The following is a 16,827-nucleotide window of genomic DNA, read 5'->3' on the forward strand; positions in this document are numbered from 1 at the left end:
CTTCGCAAAAAAACGGCCGCAGAGCTCCGATTTTGGCAGCATCCTGTTCGTCTCGCTCAGGCGCGTCGAATGATATACTTTTTGTCCGGGTCAGGTCAACTTGGGGTGTTGACCTCAGGTCAAGGTCAGGTCAGCACCCCCAGGTCACGAAGTTGGTCGAAAGAGGTCATGTCGCATATCATTCGATTCGGCAGGTCTTCCTGAGTCCATTGGTGGCTTTCCCGACTCGCTAGCTCAATTTGATCAAGAGTTATTGACGAAAAACTAATATGACCTTGATGACGTCATAAATGACGTCACGCAAGGTCAACATTGCAAAAGTGACGCATCTAACCTTGCAAGGGGTGCATCAAATCACGATTCTGTGTGCTTGAGATAGTTGGAGATCGTTCCCGGCGCCAGAATAGCAGTTTGAATTTTTCCCCATTGACTTATAATGGTGAGGTCACGAAAATGACCTGACCTCATATGACCTTTAGGAAAAATCCGAGATATACAAGTTGTGGGACTCATAATGGATACTAGATCCTGCAAGTTTCATTTCCCTGTGACATCTCCTCTGGCAGTGAGGGCGTTGCGAAGTTGCGACATCTGAAGACCGTGCAGAGGTTCACTTATGACGTCATAGGTCAGTGACCTGACCTGACCCAAAAATGCGGTTGGTGTCAAAAGATCCGGCTTGGATCAAAGGTCAGGTATGCCAAGTTTCAGCTCTCTATCGCCAGCGTGTTCGGAGCTATCGCGAAAAAACCCTATGGGGGGGGCGGCACCCGCCCCCCCCCCCCCTCGGCCGGCGAGGGTTAATTCGGTCAAATTGTTTTCCAGCGGCATCGATTTTCTTCCCACAATGCACGAAATCGGTCATTTTTTTTCACAACCGGGGGTATTGCCTTGCATATGACGCGTGCTATACTATGAAACCATACCAATACGCTAGGCCCATCTCTCCTCTATCCATTGGTGGCAACCGCTTGTCGCTGCGACCATCCGTTGCCGAGATATCAAGCCGTGTCGGCCCGATTTTCGGCCGACCGCCGCTCTTGCCGACCCCGTGTTATCTCTATGGGAGCACCCTTTTGCACGTGCTGACGCCGCACCCCTGGCCCGATCACCCCCAAATTTTAATACAGAGGTCACATACATTGCGCGATAACTGTATAGATCTAAGGTATATGTAAAGGGGGCCATAAGTTTGGTTGTCAAAACTGGTATGTTAATATAAGTAGGGTTGAGTTTGGTAGTTACTTCATTTAATTGTATGGTAGGTTGGTATGGCTTTTCGAGGAGCACTACAGATCCAAAAGTTTCCCAACTTCTACCCTATCCTACCCATCACCTAACCATACCCTAATCTGCCCATACCCTTTGATCGGATTTTGTCGAAAGGTTTTCGCGGCGCATAGCGCCGCGAAAACCTCAGGGAAGGGAGCGGATATCCGCCCCCCATCGGTGCGCGTGTTAACATCTACTGCTATTCTTCAACACCGGGTTTCGTTGCGGTGAGCGGTGGCCGTCCCGTTTGGATTCTAAAGCTGGGTGTCGGAAAGCGTTATCGGCCGCCCGTCCACCGCCCGCGGGCCGGACCGAGCGGTCCCGCTTACCTACCTGACCTGAGCCCGGCGCGATATGGGACAGGCATACGGGGTTTCGGCTCAGCGCAGGCAGTGCCCACTGGTGGTGGGGACTTTTTTTAATAGACCTGAGGCCAGTTTTACCAAAAAATACCAGCCGGCCGCCGAAATAAAATATCCAGCCGAAAAAATAGCCGCCACACAGCCACGAGTTTCACCAACAAAAAAATTCCAGCCGACATCGGCCGGAAATATTTGTCGCCGGCAGTCAGCTGATATTTTAATATCGATAATGGTTAAGGAGATTGATAAATTATTTAAAACATGTTTCAATTAAATTTAAGCGTGTTTTTAATGCAAATACCACAAACATTTAGAAATATCATTACTGGGAAACATTACATATATTTTTAAGAGTTGTAACCACAAAATAGACCATAATAAACTTGCCAATACAAGACCACCAAATTGTAAGCCTACGCCATTTATGACGGTGACGATAGGAAGCGTGCGCTTAAGTGGATCTTTTTTCCTGTCAGCCTATTATATTTCATTTTTACAATGCCTTCAACTTGCAATTAACCTTTTTGTCTGCTTTTAGTCGGACCTTGTAGAAAATAATCGTGTCGAACGTGCACGCAATGTATGGACCCCCACTCCCACCTTTTATGAGGTGGGGAGTGGGGACTATAATAGATTGGACCCGCTCCCGACGGATCCGGGAGTCGCACCTCTTTCCTAGATGTCAAAAGAGTGGGGAAGAAGCGGCAAACATTGTTCCCAGAGGCGCCACCTGAAGCTGGACGGACGGTTCCGCTGCCGAGCGAGTGAACTGCGAGGTGTTGCGAGGCGGCTTCGCGCGCACTGCATTACACCTACTTCTAGGACCAAGAGGGCTAAGGATTCGCCAAGGCCTATATAAAGCCTTGTGCCAAGGCGAGTGTCTTACCTCAGGAAGATACCTACCCAGATTAACTGCACCGCGGTCATTGCAGGGCTAAGGGCGGTCGTTCGCCCCACCTCGGCGAGGTGGAGGTCATGCTGCCCGGCTAGGTGGTTTCAGCCGATATGCAGGCCCCGTTTGCCGGGCCTGATCAAGACGAAGGAACGCCACACAGCAAACAATATAAGCTCCGGCCCCGCTACACTGGTCCGGCTCGTAACAATACCTGCGCTAGCTTCGTCGACCGTCGTTCGACTGCGCCCAGTACCGCTCAGTGGAGAGTCCTGCCGAACTCGTCCACGTGTGCCGAGATCATTCGTTGCGCACGGACACAATCGTCTGACGGAGACAGCTTTACATGATGATCGCGTGGTGACCACCTTTTCGCCGGCTTCCACGCCCAGTCGAGCCGTCTGGCTACGCCCCAACCAAATGATCGTTCTAAGCCTTTCGACTGGTTTGCAAAACTCGGGTCTAATATCGAAGTATTTGGGAGTTAGGACACGTTAAATCCGTGTTCATGAACAAATATACATACATTATGCAACTAAAAACGCCTTACTTACTTTAACTTTTCTGGGCTGATGACAAGGTAAACACCTTGTAATATTTCTAAAATGTAAATAAATCATGAGCGATGAGCGTAAAAAAGGTGAAAAAAGCGATGAACTAGAAGCTAGCGTGGAAATCCACTGACGTAGGTCGCCTCGTACTGGCGCAGCTCGTTCAGCGGCACCGGCGTCTCCCGCACCCGGCCGTCCACCTTGCCCGCCTGCGCCATCAGCCGCTAGAAATGGCTGCGCTGCCGCTCAAACATTAGCGTGACCGCCTGGCCGGCCCGGCTAACGCGCGCCGTCCGACGCACGCAGTGTGCCTTCAACAGCGCCGGGATGTCGTACGACACGACCGCGTCCACGGCGTCCACGTCAATACCGCGCGCCATAGTCTCGAGCACACCAGCATCTCAGCTGGCGCGCGCCGCCGCTGGCCCGCCGGCACTGCCCCAGGGAACTCGGCCTCGCGCGCGCCCAGCACCGACAGCGGTAGCTCCAGCTGGTGCGCCGCTTCGTTCCAGTTGACCAACACGAGCGAGCGCCGCCAGTCGGGCTGTCGGAGCAAATTGTGCATCAGCAGCGGCTTCAGCGGCTGCTGCGCCACCACGTTGAACGACTCGCTCAGCTCGGCCGGCGTGGTGAACCTGCCGACGAACTGACCGGGCAGTGCGACGGCGGCCGGCCGTGCCGGCCACCAGCAGTCGCGGCTGGAACAGCGACATTCGCTCCAGCTTCTCCGGCCTCCGGGTTCTGTGACAGGGTGGCCAAGAACGGCAGCTTCTGCAGCGGCAGGTGAGGCGCGCAGACGGCGGCGGCCGTCAGCCGGCCGGCGATGCAGGGCGGCGGGCCGTGGCTGCCGCCACCCGCTCCACCGCTTTCAGCCAGCCCGTCTCGGCCATCTCGATCACCCGGTCGGCTTCGTCGATCACCAGGTAGCGCAGGTGCGCTAGCGAGAAGCCCTCGGCGCTGGTTATGTGATCCATCAGCCAGCCAGGAGTGCTCACCACGATCAGCCAGGGAGACCGGGCCGCGCGGCCCCACCGCCACCAGTTGGTGCTCCCCCCTCGTGCCACTGCGTCTCCACCCAGCAGCCGGACGCAGAGCGGCGTGTCGGCGTCGTACTGGCGGAACACGGCGGGCACCTGAGCGGGCAGCGCCTGTGTGGGTAGCACAGCTAGCGCGCGCACCCGGCGGCCGGCGCCGCGCCTGCACCAGCGGCAGCACAAACGCCAGCGTCGTACCGCGGCCGGCCGGCGCCGAGACGCAGAGGTCGGCCGGTGGCAGCGGCGGCTCTGCGGCCGCCAGCAACTCGGGCAGCACCGTCACCTGCACCAGGAACACCTGTTCGATGCCCTCGGCGGCCAGCCGGGCGCGCAGCTCGGGGCAGAGCGCCGGCAGATTGGCCGGCGCCGGCCGCCGGTCGCCAATCGGCTGCGAGTGCGCCAGCCAGTCGGGCAGCGCACGCGGTGCACGGCCTGTCGGCTCGAGCGCTCCACCTCGTCCAGCACGGTGAAGTCGTCCGCGGCGGCGTCTCCGTCCGACTCAGAGGTGTCCTCACTGTCGTTATTGGCGACGGCGGCTGCCGCTGTGCGCTCAGTCAGGTCGGCCATCACAGCAACACTCGCCGATGATTGGCGTCATCGAAACCGTCGGACGACGGTGGATTCACCACCGTTTTTGCAGCAGAGACTGGAAAACCCTCAGCAATAAACAAGGAAAAACATCACAACATGCCACAGCCCGCAATTGTGCATATTGTCATTTTATTTCTCACATGACAGAAAATATTGGCTGCCTTATTCTAGGAACTGGCATGAAAAACATAAGCTAAAATCAAGCTAAGTGAATTATTATTGTATTTCAACATGAGACTGAGAAAAATCCTTGTCACTGTCAACATGACCAGCGTAACGGACGGGCTGCATGAACATTTCGGCGCATGATCTGAAAACTCTGTGTGCAGAAATTTCAGCGCTGAGGTGAACAAATAACATTTCGACCGCAATTTGCCTGGTGCCTCCACAATTTAGCAAAACTAACTCACAATACTTACAGCCAGTTTTAACATGATCCCTGCATGACTCATGCATGCAAGATACACATGCATTCAATGTCAGCACAGTGCACACTGCACACACATCAGTTATGGATTCATTTACATTTTACAACATTACTATTATTTTCTTTTCCTTCAATATTGGCAGCATGACTTGCTGAGTTCAGTGGCACAATCTTATGACAGCATTCAGCAAGTTTGTTCGGGTTCGCAACCATGCAAACTTTGCACGTTTTGCTTAAAAACAAGCCTTTATACATTTCTTTCATGCTATTCAATTTCTTTTTTAAATTTATTCTATCTTGAGTTGAATTATCTTGAATTACTATCTTGAATTATTATATCTTGAAAATCTTGCCATTTTGGTCTTAGCAATGTCAATGCACCTTCCCTATGCTGCACAGCTCGAGTAAGTTCCACCCAAAAGTAGTAGTGGTATCAGTAGCTGGCACCTTGCAATGTCAAATGTAGCTGAATATGTGAAAACAGTGACATATTTATTTAAAATCTTGAGTCCAATGAGCCTACCCTCTCTGCCTCTCCTTCCAGCATTTCTTCAAGCACCTTCGATTTTCGAAAATGACCTTTCATCATTATTTTCCACTTCCGTGCGAGCAATGAACTTGTAAGCTGACCACTAGTTAATGCGCTATCATCTTGCTGTTGGGTGCTGGTAGCAAAAAGATAATATAAAACGAAAAACTAGGTAACACCACAATACCAAACACCCGTCTTGTTGGTTCCTTTTGGTCCTGCCTGGTGACAAAGGCTCTTTCTTTACGCAATATCATCAGTATTCCTCTTCTAATCTTGAAGCCCAGATGCTTTACAAATTGGCCATGAATGATACTAAATTATTATATCAACTGAGAAGCGCAAATCACGATAATTAGTAACAAATGAGGCCAATTATTCCCACACGACATCAAAAAAAAAAAAAAAATAGACGGGGTCGCCTGTCTATTTTTTGGGGCTGTTTTTCTACATATAATGGCGCAGATAAACACTCCATTAATGTCGCATTTGCCGTTGGTGAAACTCGTTGGCTATTTTTCTGGCTGATATTTTTTCACGCCGGCGGATATTTTTTCGCCTGGTTGGTGAAACTCGTCGGCGGGTTTATGACAGAAAAATTGCGCCGGGCTGCTATTTTTGTGTTGGTAAAACTGGCCTCAGGTGTATGTACTTATGTCTAGGTGCGCACACCCGGTCGCTCTCGTGACCGGTCACCGAAATGCCCCGCCGCCGCGCCCCACCCGCGAGGTCGCGTGCGCGAGTGATGTCATTGCGCGCGCAGGTCAGCGAGCCGAGCGATACAAGAGTTTTGGGTAAGCCTGCGGCCTCCCCAAAACCGTCATTTATGGTTCATTTTACATGACATGCGATTATGTGAGTCAGGTAACCTTTGGGGCCAGTTTAGGTTAGGTTCTAGTGAAGGTCAGGTCAAATTAGGTCAAATTTCCAAGTTAATATTTTTGCATAAAATGGGTATTGATTCGATGCAGCTCGTCACGGCGAGTCTAATGCTGGTCGTTGTTTTGCGCTACGTAGTCTAGAGTTACTAAAAATTGAGGGAAAATTTGACGTCATCAATTTTGAACAGTTTTTTTCTCGCTATAACATGGCCAAAAAAGAGGTATCGATCTGAACTTTGGTATGTGAATAGAAGCCAGTAAGGGCTATCACATTTATTCCGGGGTTTTCGAAATTGAAAAACTAGAATTTTCCGCTATTATTAAGACTCAGAGAAATACTTTTTTGATTTTTGGGCGTCAAAATCCAAAAGTTTCTAAAATCCGAGATAGTAGTTTTATGCCCTGTTAATTCTACAACTTATAAGTCAAAAACATTTTATGTAGCTCTAAACCTGTAGGTCTGACAGCTCTTCCTGCGAAACCTTTTTTGGGTCGAATATGGCAGAAATGACGTCACTCCGACGTCATTAGCGGCCAACCTATCAAAGCCTTTGGAAAATTTTGGTCCCAATGTGTAAAATTGATGCCCGGAGGGGTCCTGAAAGTTTGGTGACGATAGATGCAGTCGTTTAGGAGATATCGATGGAAAAGGACAGGGGGGGGCGTTTCGCCCCCCCCCCCCCCCTACGGGGCGCGGGTCAAGCTCCGCACACCTTGTCACCCACTTGCCATGCTGGTTATCGGCTGGCAAGGAGTCGAATACGAATATATGCCTGATTTCATTTTTTTTGTCATTTTGTCCTTTATCTTTTGATCCCTCTGAGGATTCGGTCAATTAGAATATGTTGCTAACCAGTGTGGTGTGGTGCTGTATTGGTGCCAGGTTTGGAGCTGTCACTGAAGCTCCCTTCGAGCGAGCCGGAGGCGTACTTTGCGCCTATTTCGCCGGCGCAGAGCAGCAGCCAGCTGAAGGATGACCTGCCGCACCAGCAGACGGCCGACGCCGCCCAACTGGCCGCCAAACTCGGTACGAGACTGTGTCCGTGTCCGTGTCCGTGTCCGTGTCCGTGTCCGTGTCTGTGTCTTCCTACATAGAGCTGGCCGCCACGGCGCCGGCACTAGCCAACGACCAGCAGCTCACTGTTCACAGCTCCCAGCAGCTGTGAACAGCTCCTGGGCCCAATCTTACCAATGCTGTAAATAGGATTTGGCAGCACTGGCCGGAGTTCACGGCACTAATATCAAAGATATCCTTTTTATTTACATCGAGCTAATCTTGTCCAATGATTTTGATAGCGTCAATGATTATGAATGTTACCTATAAACGAATGAGTAAGTAAATGTGGAATACCGTAAAGTGGGGCTATTTGAGACAGTGGGGCTATTTGAGATAGTTTTTAAAATGGCTATAAAATGAAGAGCGTTTGAATTTTATGTGATATATTTGCTCAGGAAGGTGTGGAATCGAGCGGTAAATCGCCTGAGCAAAAATTAAGCATAAATTTCAAACGGTTTTTATTTTATAACAATTCTAAATACTGTCTCAAATAGCCCCACTGTCTCAAATAGCCCCACCTTACGGTAGTTCTGAATGTTACCAAATGCCGTGAATGCGCATTCACGGCATTTGGTAAGATTGGGCCCTGGGAACAGATGCTGTGTAGTGGGGTTGGGAACTCGTTTTTTTAACCTTCGCCCCAGTGGGGGGGGGGGGCATATGTTACCACCCTGTCGCGTTTTTTTCGTATAAATAAAAAACCGCGGCGCGTACCGCCGCGCCGCTTGGGGTAGCTTTTGGTACATCAATTTTGGACAATATGTGAAATTTTTTATCCCAGGTCATGTCAGGTCAGGTCACTAGGTCAAGTTAACTGACCAAGCCTAAAAAAGTTTGCAATCATGTCCAGCCTGCAGTGTTTGTCAGAGAGGTTTCAAACTTGGTGGATTACATGATGTTATGGGTGCCTACAATTTGTATATCTCGGATTTTTTATATGCGTGACCTAAGGTCAGGTCAGTGGCGTGACCTTTCCATTATAAGTCAATGGAGAAAAACGAAAATGCCTCTAGATCCGTGTGTACGCATAGGAACAGTCCAAATATTTCAGGATAACAATGATTTGGACCACCCGTGACGACCAAGGTGTGTTTTTTGCTGATAGCCTCTTGAAAGGTCATCCGAGGTCATTTGAGGCTACAAACAGTTTTTTGCCAATAACTCTCGATTGGAAAGAGATAGAACGCTGGGGTTGGCCTCATTGTGTTTGTCTTGCCGAGACGCATCGACTGATATGTAACATGACCTTTTCCGGTCAGGTCATGACCTTGACCTGAGGTCAAATTTTGAAGTTGACCTTTCAAGGTCAAATTATAGTTCATTCGACGCGTCTTGGCGAGAGGAACACGATTCTGGCATTAGAAATGACCTAGCTTTTTTTAGTCAAAAGTTATTGTCGAAAAACACTTCGTAAAAACAGCTATTTTTGGAGTTTTTGCCCTCTGGAGGCTAAACCGTTGACCTGAGGTCATTTTTGATGATAACCTCATCAAAAGAAGAGTTTTAAAGCTATCGATTGCTTTTCCCAGCGTTTTTCTAGCTATCATAGTTCCTGAGATAATGGCGTGTTTTCTGAAAAATATAATGACAATTCGCAAATTTTGACCTTTGATGACCTCTGGTGACCCCAATATTGCTCTAAGATGAAAAATGACCGAAATACTTTCAAACGTACGCATCAAGAGCTATCGACTGCTTTTTACCGCGTCTTTCTACCCCTCTTAGTTTTTGAGTTAGAGGTGGGTGGTAACATATGCCCCCCCCCCACTAGGGCGAAGTTGGCGGAGACCGCCACTGGGGCGCGGGTTAAGAATGTATAGAGATGATCAAACCATTTTCGCATAATTTATGGTGCATACAATTTCCTCATAAAATCAATATGCTGAGAGAAACGGGGGAAGACAGATAAAAAACATGTTTTTTTAAAGTTCTTGAAAAAGACTCTCTTGATGCTGTTACGTCACATGTCACGTTCTCCGGTTGACAATAACGGCGCATCTGGCGCACCACCGATTACATGTTATTTCTATATGTGAAAGAGGTTGTTTGTTTCATTCTGCCATTCGCGCTGTTTTTAGCTTTAAGTTATGCTGAAGCATTCACGGATGAATGGTTCAGTGTCAAAAATTGATGCATCTGCCGTGTAGGGGAGAGTGGGGTAATTTGGCCGCTTTTTTTAGAAAACGATGTATTTAAAAATCGACAACACATTTCTGCATTTTCTCAACGCTGACAGGTGTGGCATACATTTTACTTTCTTGGACAGTAAACTTGAAATGATAGAGCAACTACTTATATTGAAATTGTGACGTATTACAAAGGTCTGCAAAGCGGTCAATTTGCCCCACTAGCAGGGTTATTTGGCCGGGGGTGTGGGGCAATTTGGCCGGTGTTAGTTTGAGGCCATGATTTTTGTTATAGGCGAGTCAGCTTCACATTCAGCAATGACGCGTGTCCTACGACGCATTTGAAGCATTTTGGAGGTTGACTCAGCCGTCACAGGGGTCGAAAATAGTCAAAATGGCTGCTCTAGATGCGATGACAGTTTTTTTACGAATAGCTTTTGAAGTAATCAAGCTAGGCCAAAACTAAAAGTACCATCGCAACTCTCTCGTTATTCCGCATCGAAACATGTATGTGTTGACCTCGAGAGGTCAAGGTCAAAGGTTGACTTCAGGTCACGTTACCTCAGGTCGCTTGACCTCAAGGTTACGTGAGTTCAAGGTCATCATGTATATCATTCGATGCGCCTTGACGAGCTGAACACAATGATACAATTTGCGCGGTTGTATCTTTTTTCTGTAAGTATTTATTAGCAAAAAAGCGTTAGGTAACCTTTGATGACGTCACATGCCATTACAGCTGTCCAATAGGAAATATGGCATCAATGTAGTCAAAGTTGGTCATGAATTATGTCCTTTATGGTATAATTGACCATGACAACTCGGCCGTCCCAGCATAGTGACTCTGAGCGCACCGACCAAGTTGCCCCGCTAGTCCCGGCCAAATAACCCCACATTGCCATTCTGAAAATTTTTGTCTATAAAGTCGTCATGGCTGTACAGAACTAGATGAAATTGCTCTTGGAACCGCCGAACACCATCAAAAATGGCGCTATAATGTTAGAATTCGTTTACAGCCCAAATACTACATGTTATACAAATTTTTAAACGGAAGTAAAAGTTACCATTTTCTAACGAAATTCACCTTATATTAATTTTGAATAAAACTAAGAGGGGGAAAGTTTTGACATTTGTTCTCGAGTTAGTTCTGCCGACGACAAATGAATAGAGACTAAAGTTATTTCATTCACTTTTATCAGCTTTCGTACAGGTGGGGGCGGCCAATTTACACCACCGGCCAAATTACCCCACTCTCCCCTACTGTTCCCATTTAACTTTGGAGCGCGTGGTAAACATTTTGTGTACTTCGAATTTTCAAATGAAAAACATGATGAATCGGAAGATGCTGAATGGCAAAAGCTCTTTCTTATACGTATTTGGCCTAATTTACAATTAAAATTTAAACATTTCTCTTATTACGGAGCGAGCGAAGCGAGCGTAGTCTTTCCTTAGATTAACGGAAATTTCTGAGTATGAGCGGCCGGCCGGCCGGCCGGCCGTGGTCACGATTCTGCGACGCTAATATGTCAGCAACCACTTGACCGATTTCCACGCGGTAATTTTTGTAGGGTAGCTTCATTCCTTCTACCAAGTATTGGACTATTCCCGATGCATGTGGGTGACCCCTTATGCACCTGCCACGTGCAAAACGAAGAGGTGTCACTTTTGTAATTGTTGCAATATCTCGGTAACTACTTGGCCGATTGCGCTGAAAGTTGGCATGTATGTAGGCACCCACTAGGCAATGCATATCCATGTGCCAGAGTTTGGGTGCTGCTGCACGTGCGCACGTGCAGGGGTCGATTCCAGATCTCGAGAACGGCTGGACCGATGGCGCTCAAATTTGGCACATGGTTAGGGACCGGTTAGTAGGGTGCCGTGCAAAAGTCAGTTGGGACCCATTTTGCACGTGCGAACGTGCAGGGTGCCGCTTCCAGATTTCGAGAACGACTGGGCCGATTCTGCTCAAATTTGGCACATCGCTAGAGACCGGTTAGTAGGGTGCCGTGCACAAGTCAGCTGGAGGTACCCTCTCGAAATTTCGCACGTGCAAGGCTCACCCTCTTGCTCGCTCCGTTAGTCGCCCCAAAAGGCGTTATACTTGTCTTATTGATGATTTCTTTGTTCTTTTTCATAGAAATAATTGAAGGCGTTGAGTGCCGAGGTAATTTCTATCTACCGTGCCCTAACTTACCAGCAACAGCAATTTATCTACGATGGCAAGGGAGACTGTGAAAGAAGCGTAAGATAGATTCTTAACAACTCTTTTGTGATATACTGAAGGGTTAAGTGCAGGAAAAAGCCTATAAGTCCGTTTTGTGCCAGGCTGTTACAGTAGCACTTATGAAACTCCGAAAAAAGATTTTCTTTCATGTCCCGAACAACATTACCCTGCCGAGATGATCGTCTGCAATAGCAAGAAGAGCTGATGCAAGTACCTTGAAATCCACTAGTCGGTGGTAACTGGTATTCTTGTGATGATCACTGTGAGGTGAGATATTTTGTGCAAGGGCTGAGTGTAATGCCCAGGAGATGACCTCCGTTCGCCCCCTGACCGGTCAGGGTTATAAAATTTGAGTGGATGGCGGTCCGTGTGGGGTTCAGATGTCAATTGTATTTTGTTACTGTCAAGCACAGGGGTGTCATTTTTCGAAACTGATTGGTAGGGCCCAAAGGCGGTGGACGACCATATGTGACGGGGCTTACCAAGGTAGGGTACCCCCAAATCTGCCTTTCTCATCGAATTTCGGCCACTTATTTTGTCCACTTTGGTCACTGGTAAAACAACTAACTAAGATCTTTAAAAAATATTATAAATAGACGTCCTGACCGGACCCGATGCACAAAACGTGCAGTTATAAAGTCACTTTTAGGGGAAAGTTGGGTAATATCAGCCAGTAGGTAATATCGGACAGGAAGATATCTTCTGAGCTCTCCCCCAGGTGCATATACGCAAATATTTTACTTGGAAAAAAGGTAGCGCTGGATCTCCTTCGTCACCAGCTCCTCTCGCAGGCAGTTTGCCGCTAGGCTGTAATAATTGTTTTACGATAATCGTCATTTGTCCTTCCATCCATACAACTTATTAATTACCTGTTATCGCAGAGATAAAGAAGTTGTAACTGCCAAGTTGTACCTTTTCCACTTACCTGAACATTTTTGTTATCGATTATGGGCCAACTATCTGTGTTAAATGTGTTTGTTGCTCCCATTTTGCCGCATTTTGAACGGCCTACGTGTTTGTTATTATTGGACACCCATCCGATATTACCCCATAAGGGGAGGTGTTTGAACCCCCTCCCCCTCTTCTAACTCGGCTCCTGGGCCACGGAGCGACACGCGGAAGGTGGCGTTCGAAAGAGCAAGAGGCCAACGCATAACTCGGGAACCAATATCAATATCAAGACTCTTGGGATCCATTTGGACGCCCGTCCGTAATTTGCTGCTGCTGTCCGTTAATGCTCAAGTAACTTTTTTCTTAAAAAATCGCTGCGCTCCAACGCAACACCGGAACCTCAGCAGAGTTTCTAAAAACAAAGTTTTGGGCTTTCCACATATATTTAAATGACTCCCAGTTACATAAAAATGATAAACTTCATGTTACGATGGCTTGAAGTTACCCGTCCGATAATACCCAAGTTTCCCCTACAGTGTCAGTGGAACACACGCCATTCTGAGACGCCCACGCCGACTTAAAAGGATGGTTGCGCTGAAAGGGCCCAGGGAACAGTAGCGGCGGAACACCTTCAATTAAGGTGGGGGGGGAGGGGGCACTGCCGACTTTTGGTCCCATTCTTGCCATGCAACGCCCATAGGGCTACTACTGTATGAGTCATTTGACCGTATCCTCAATCCTTAAAGTAAACTGTAATGGCAAAAACATTCAATACAAAAGCGATATATTTCGAGCACTGCTCTTTCTCAATCGGTTCGCAACTTAGTATAAGTGTAGAAACGTCTCACTTCAAAGTAGCATTTCGTCACATTTGCCACTTTCCAGCCCGAAATATCATCTATCGCGTGACAACTGCATATATTGCCCTCCCATACCAAAGCACACGATATATTACCCTTCATACGCTACCCGTAGTACAGTTGAACACCGGCATGAATACCCATATTCATAAGTCACTGTCAAATTCACGTTCAAGTTTCACGCTCACGTATTCACGCTCAAGTTGTCTGTCACCCTACATAATCACCGCCAACTATGCAAGAATTTGCCACGACACTGTGTTATAGTTGATTTTGGGCCTATGCTCACGCTTCATCCCTTCATCCCCCCCCCCCGCTGCCTCTCCGTCGCGCTTCTTGGTTGGAGCCTATTCTGAGTGCCCTGATGATCTGTGACTTCAGTACGGCTCTCTTGGTTGACATCGCATGTGCTGAGTCATAAGGTAAGATAATTGATGCCGCCATTGGCTTGGTTTACAACTCTGTACTGTATGAGCCGTTCTCATTGAGCCGCTCCAACCAAGAAGCGCGACGGAGAGGCATCGATAAGATGAGGCAGCTCTTCACTGAGAACGGATATCCAGTCAGAATGGTGGAAGAATGTATAAGGAGAGAATGAAGGACTTTCGGAAGAGAAGAAAGCAGAGAGAGAGAGAGAGAAATGGAAGAAGAAGAGAAGAGCGGAAAAGAAGACGACAACACAAAGGAGGGAAGATCAAGAGGACAACATACCTCAGAATGCCCTTCATCAGCGACAAAATGGTGGCACACGTGAAGGGCGCAGGGCGAAGCTCCAGCCTGCCAATTGAAATAGCATGGGCTAACGAAAACACATTAAAAAGGCGGCTTGTTAGGTCACGCCTGGAGACAGCGCCATGTCCGTCGGGACTGCGGCGCTGTCACTGCTGCCATGCGGACTTAAAAGACAAATGTGGGACTAAAAACGTGGTGTACGAGCTCACTTGTGAATGTGGAGACACTTATATTGGGGAGACGAGTAGACCAGTTAGGCTGCGCTACAACGAGCATCTCAGAAGTGGGATCAACAAGGAGGCCGGCACGCCCCTCGGGGACCATGTAGCGCAAAAACATCCGTCAAGCTGTCCAGATGACACCAGATTAACGGCTCGTATCATGAATGTTTGTAGGGATGAAGCAGACAGGAAAATTACATAATCCATTAGAATTCGTGAGCATAGGCCCAAAATAGGCCTATGCTCACTTTGGGAAGGTTTAGAAGTGTCGGACGTGTTTAGAAGTCCTCCTCTTTATTGTCCTAATTGTGGTCAAAATAGCGTATCTCGGGGTAAAACATACACCTATCGATTGCACAGAGTCTGCTGCTTATTTTGGATAAGAAAAAGAATGAGGATTCATCGTATTTTCTGAAATATGATGACTTAAAAAATACCCTTAAATTACATCATTTTTGGAAAATCTCATCGGCTTGAGTCATCCATTTGCACTTGATTTTTAGTTGTGCATCACGTGCCTAATTCTGGCCTAGAATATCCGCACTAAAATGATTGACCTACAAACATACCGAATTCGAATAGGCACGTTCAACTTGCGGTCAAGTTCTATTCCCAGTCGGATAAAGAAGACTAGGAAGTTCTCTCAAGATGAACTGGTCCTTGGATTCGCTCTCGTGATGACTCTCCTCCTCATCGGAGGTGTTGAGCCGAATCCAGGACCTGGGTTCGAAAATGCAGACCAGATTCCCGGACCATCTTTTGTCAACGCTACTACTATGGATATAATGGAGGCAATCAGGCTCACCCAACTTCAACTGGACAAATTATCTGCTGATGTATCTCGCCTGTCTAGTGTAGTTCAAGAACTTCTCCAGGTTACACATCGGGGAAGCTCATCTGCCTGGAGTGAAAAGCGTTTGGATGAGACACCGAATATTCACAAAAGCATGAATGAAAATCATCTTTCACACAGATCTGGTGTGACGGCGGAACAAAATCTGTTGAACACGGTAGACATGCCTGCAAGAGTCAGCGATGACACAACAAATTTGAATCGATTGTCAGGATCGGCTATAAACCCCACTGTCAATCATATCAACGTGAAAACAAATCGGTCTGCAACCAAAAGCGAGTCCAAAGTAGTTGGAGCTGTCATTGCTGGCGGAACCAATGTGATTCGACTGAGGGATTCCACCAGGGAAACGCCTTCTCTTCATAAAAACACCACTTTTCTTCGTGTCAATAACAGCAACGTATGGTACAATCTAGCATCAGCTATCAGAGATGCAAGAGCATTCAAACTGAACGTAGTCTTGCATACGGCAGCTGATTTGGTGCTGAATCACGCTCCGGATTTTGTTCTTGAATGTCTTTCAAGACAAATTGAGCTTGCAAGAAGATCCCCGAAGACAAGACAGGTGTTCGTGTGCTCAGTTGAAGAAAGGGTAGATGCTGGATATACAGTTTTTGAAACAGCACGCACAGTCAACAGTGAGCTTAAACTGTTATGTGAAGCATATGGAGCCACATTCGTGGACCTAAGACCCTGTCTGGCTTCCTGTAAGTTCAATGGATTAAACAAAACTGGAATCCTATACACGTTTGAAGCAAGCAAAATCATTGCCGAAACCATCGAACATGAAACAGGAGATTTTTTAGAATAGATCCCTCGAAGAGTCGTGATCCGGGCTGCAAGAATGAAAGTCAACAAGATTACTTAAATATACTGGTTCAAAATATAAGAAGCATTAAAAATAAAATGGGAATACTACGAGCATGTGCCAATGAGCTTCGATTGTTTGACGTGGTGGCATGGACGGAGACATGGCTCAATGACCACGTGGATTCAGAAGAATTAGCATCCTCCCTCCCTCAGCACATGTGGTTCCGGCGAGACCGTCCAACACACGCTGGGGGAGTTGCTTGCGCTATTTCTCTCCACCTCCAACCCGAGAGACGAGAAGATCTTGAACCAACCGTTGCTGAAATGCTTGTGGTAGAGATCCAGGCTGCCAATGTAATTTTGGCAATAGTCTACTGTCCACCGGATGGAAACTCTATTCCAGAAATATTTCGGGCATGCCAAGATCTTCGCACACGTCATCCAAACAAGACTGTTGTCGTCGCTGGTGACTTCAACGTTCCGGAAGTGAGATGGACACCAATGGGTGGTGACAGCG

The 16,827-nt window shown here is 47.7% G+C and overlaps 1 protein-coding gene across 1 annotated transcript in view; it reads left to right on the forward strand.

Moving 5' to 3' along the window:
- Positions 1 to 16,827, forward strand: part of LOC122392460 (eukaryotic translation initiation factor 4E transporter-like) — a 309,584-nt gene that overhangs the window by 153,123 nt on the left and 139,634 nt on the right. Inside the window, exon 8 of the mRNA XM_043387322.1 lies at positions 7,423 to 7,566. Coding sequence (XP_043243257.1) covers positions 7,423 to 7,566 — 144 coding nt within the window. The remainder of the gene's footprint in view (positions 1 to 7,422; positions 7,567 to 16,827) is intronic.

Source organism: Amphibalanus amphitrite, unplaced genomic scaffold (assembly GCF_019059575.1).
Source record: "Amphibalanus amphitrite isolate SeventyFive unplaced genomic scaffold, NRLGWU_Aamphi_draft 000023F_arrow, whole genome shotgun sequence".
Taxonomy (NCBI): Eukaryota; Metazoa; Arthropoda; class Thecostraca; order Balanomorpha; family Balanidae; genus Amphibalanus; species Amphibalanus amphitrite.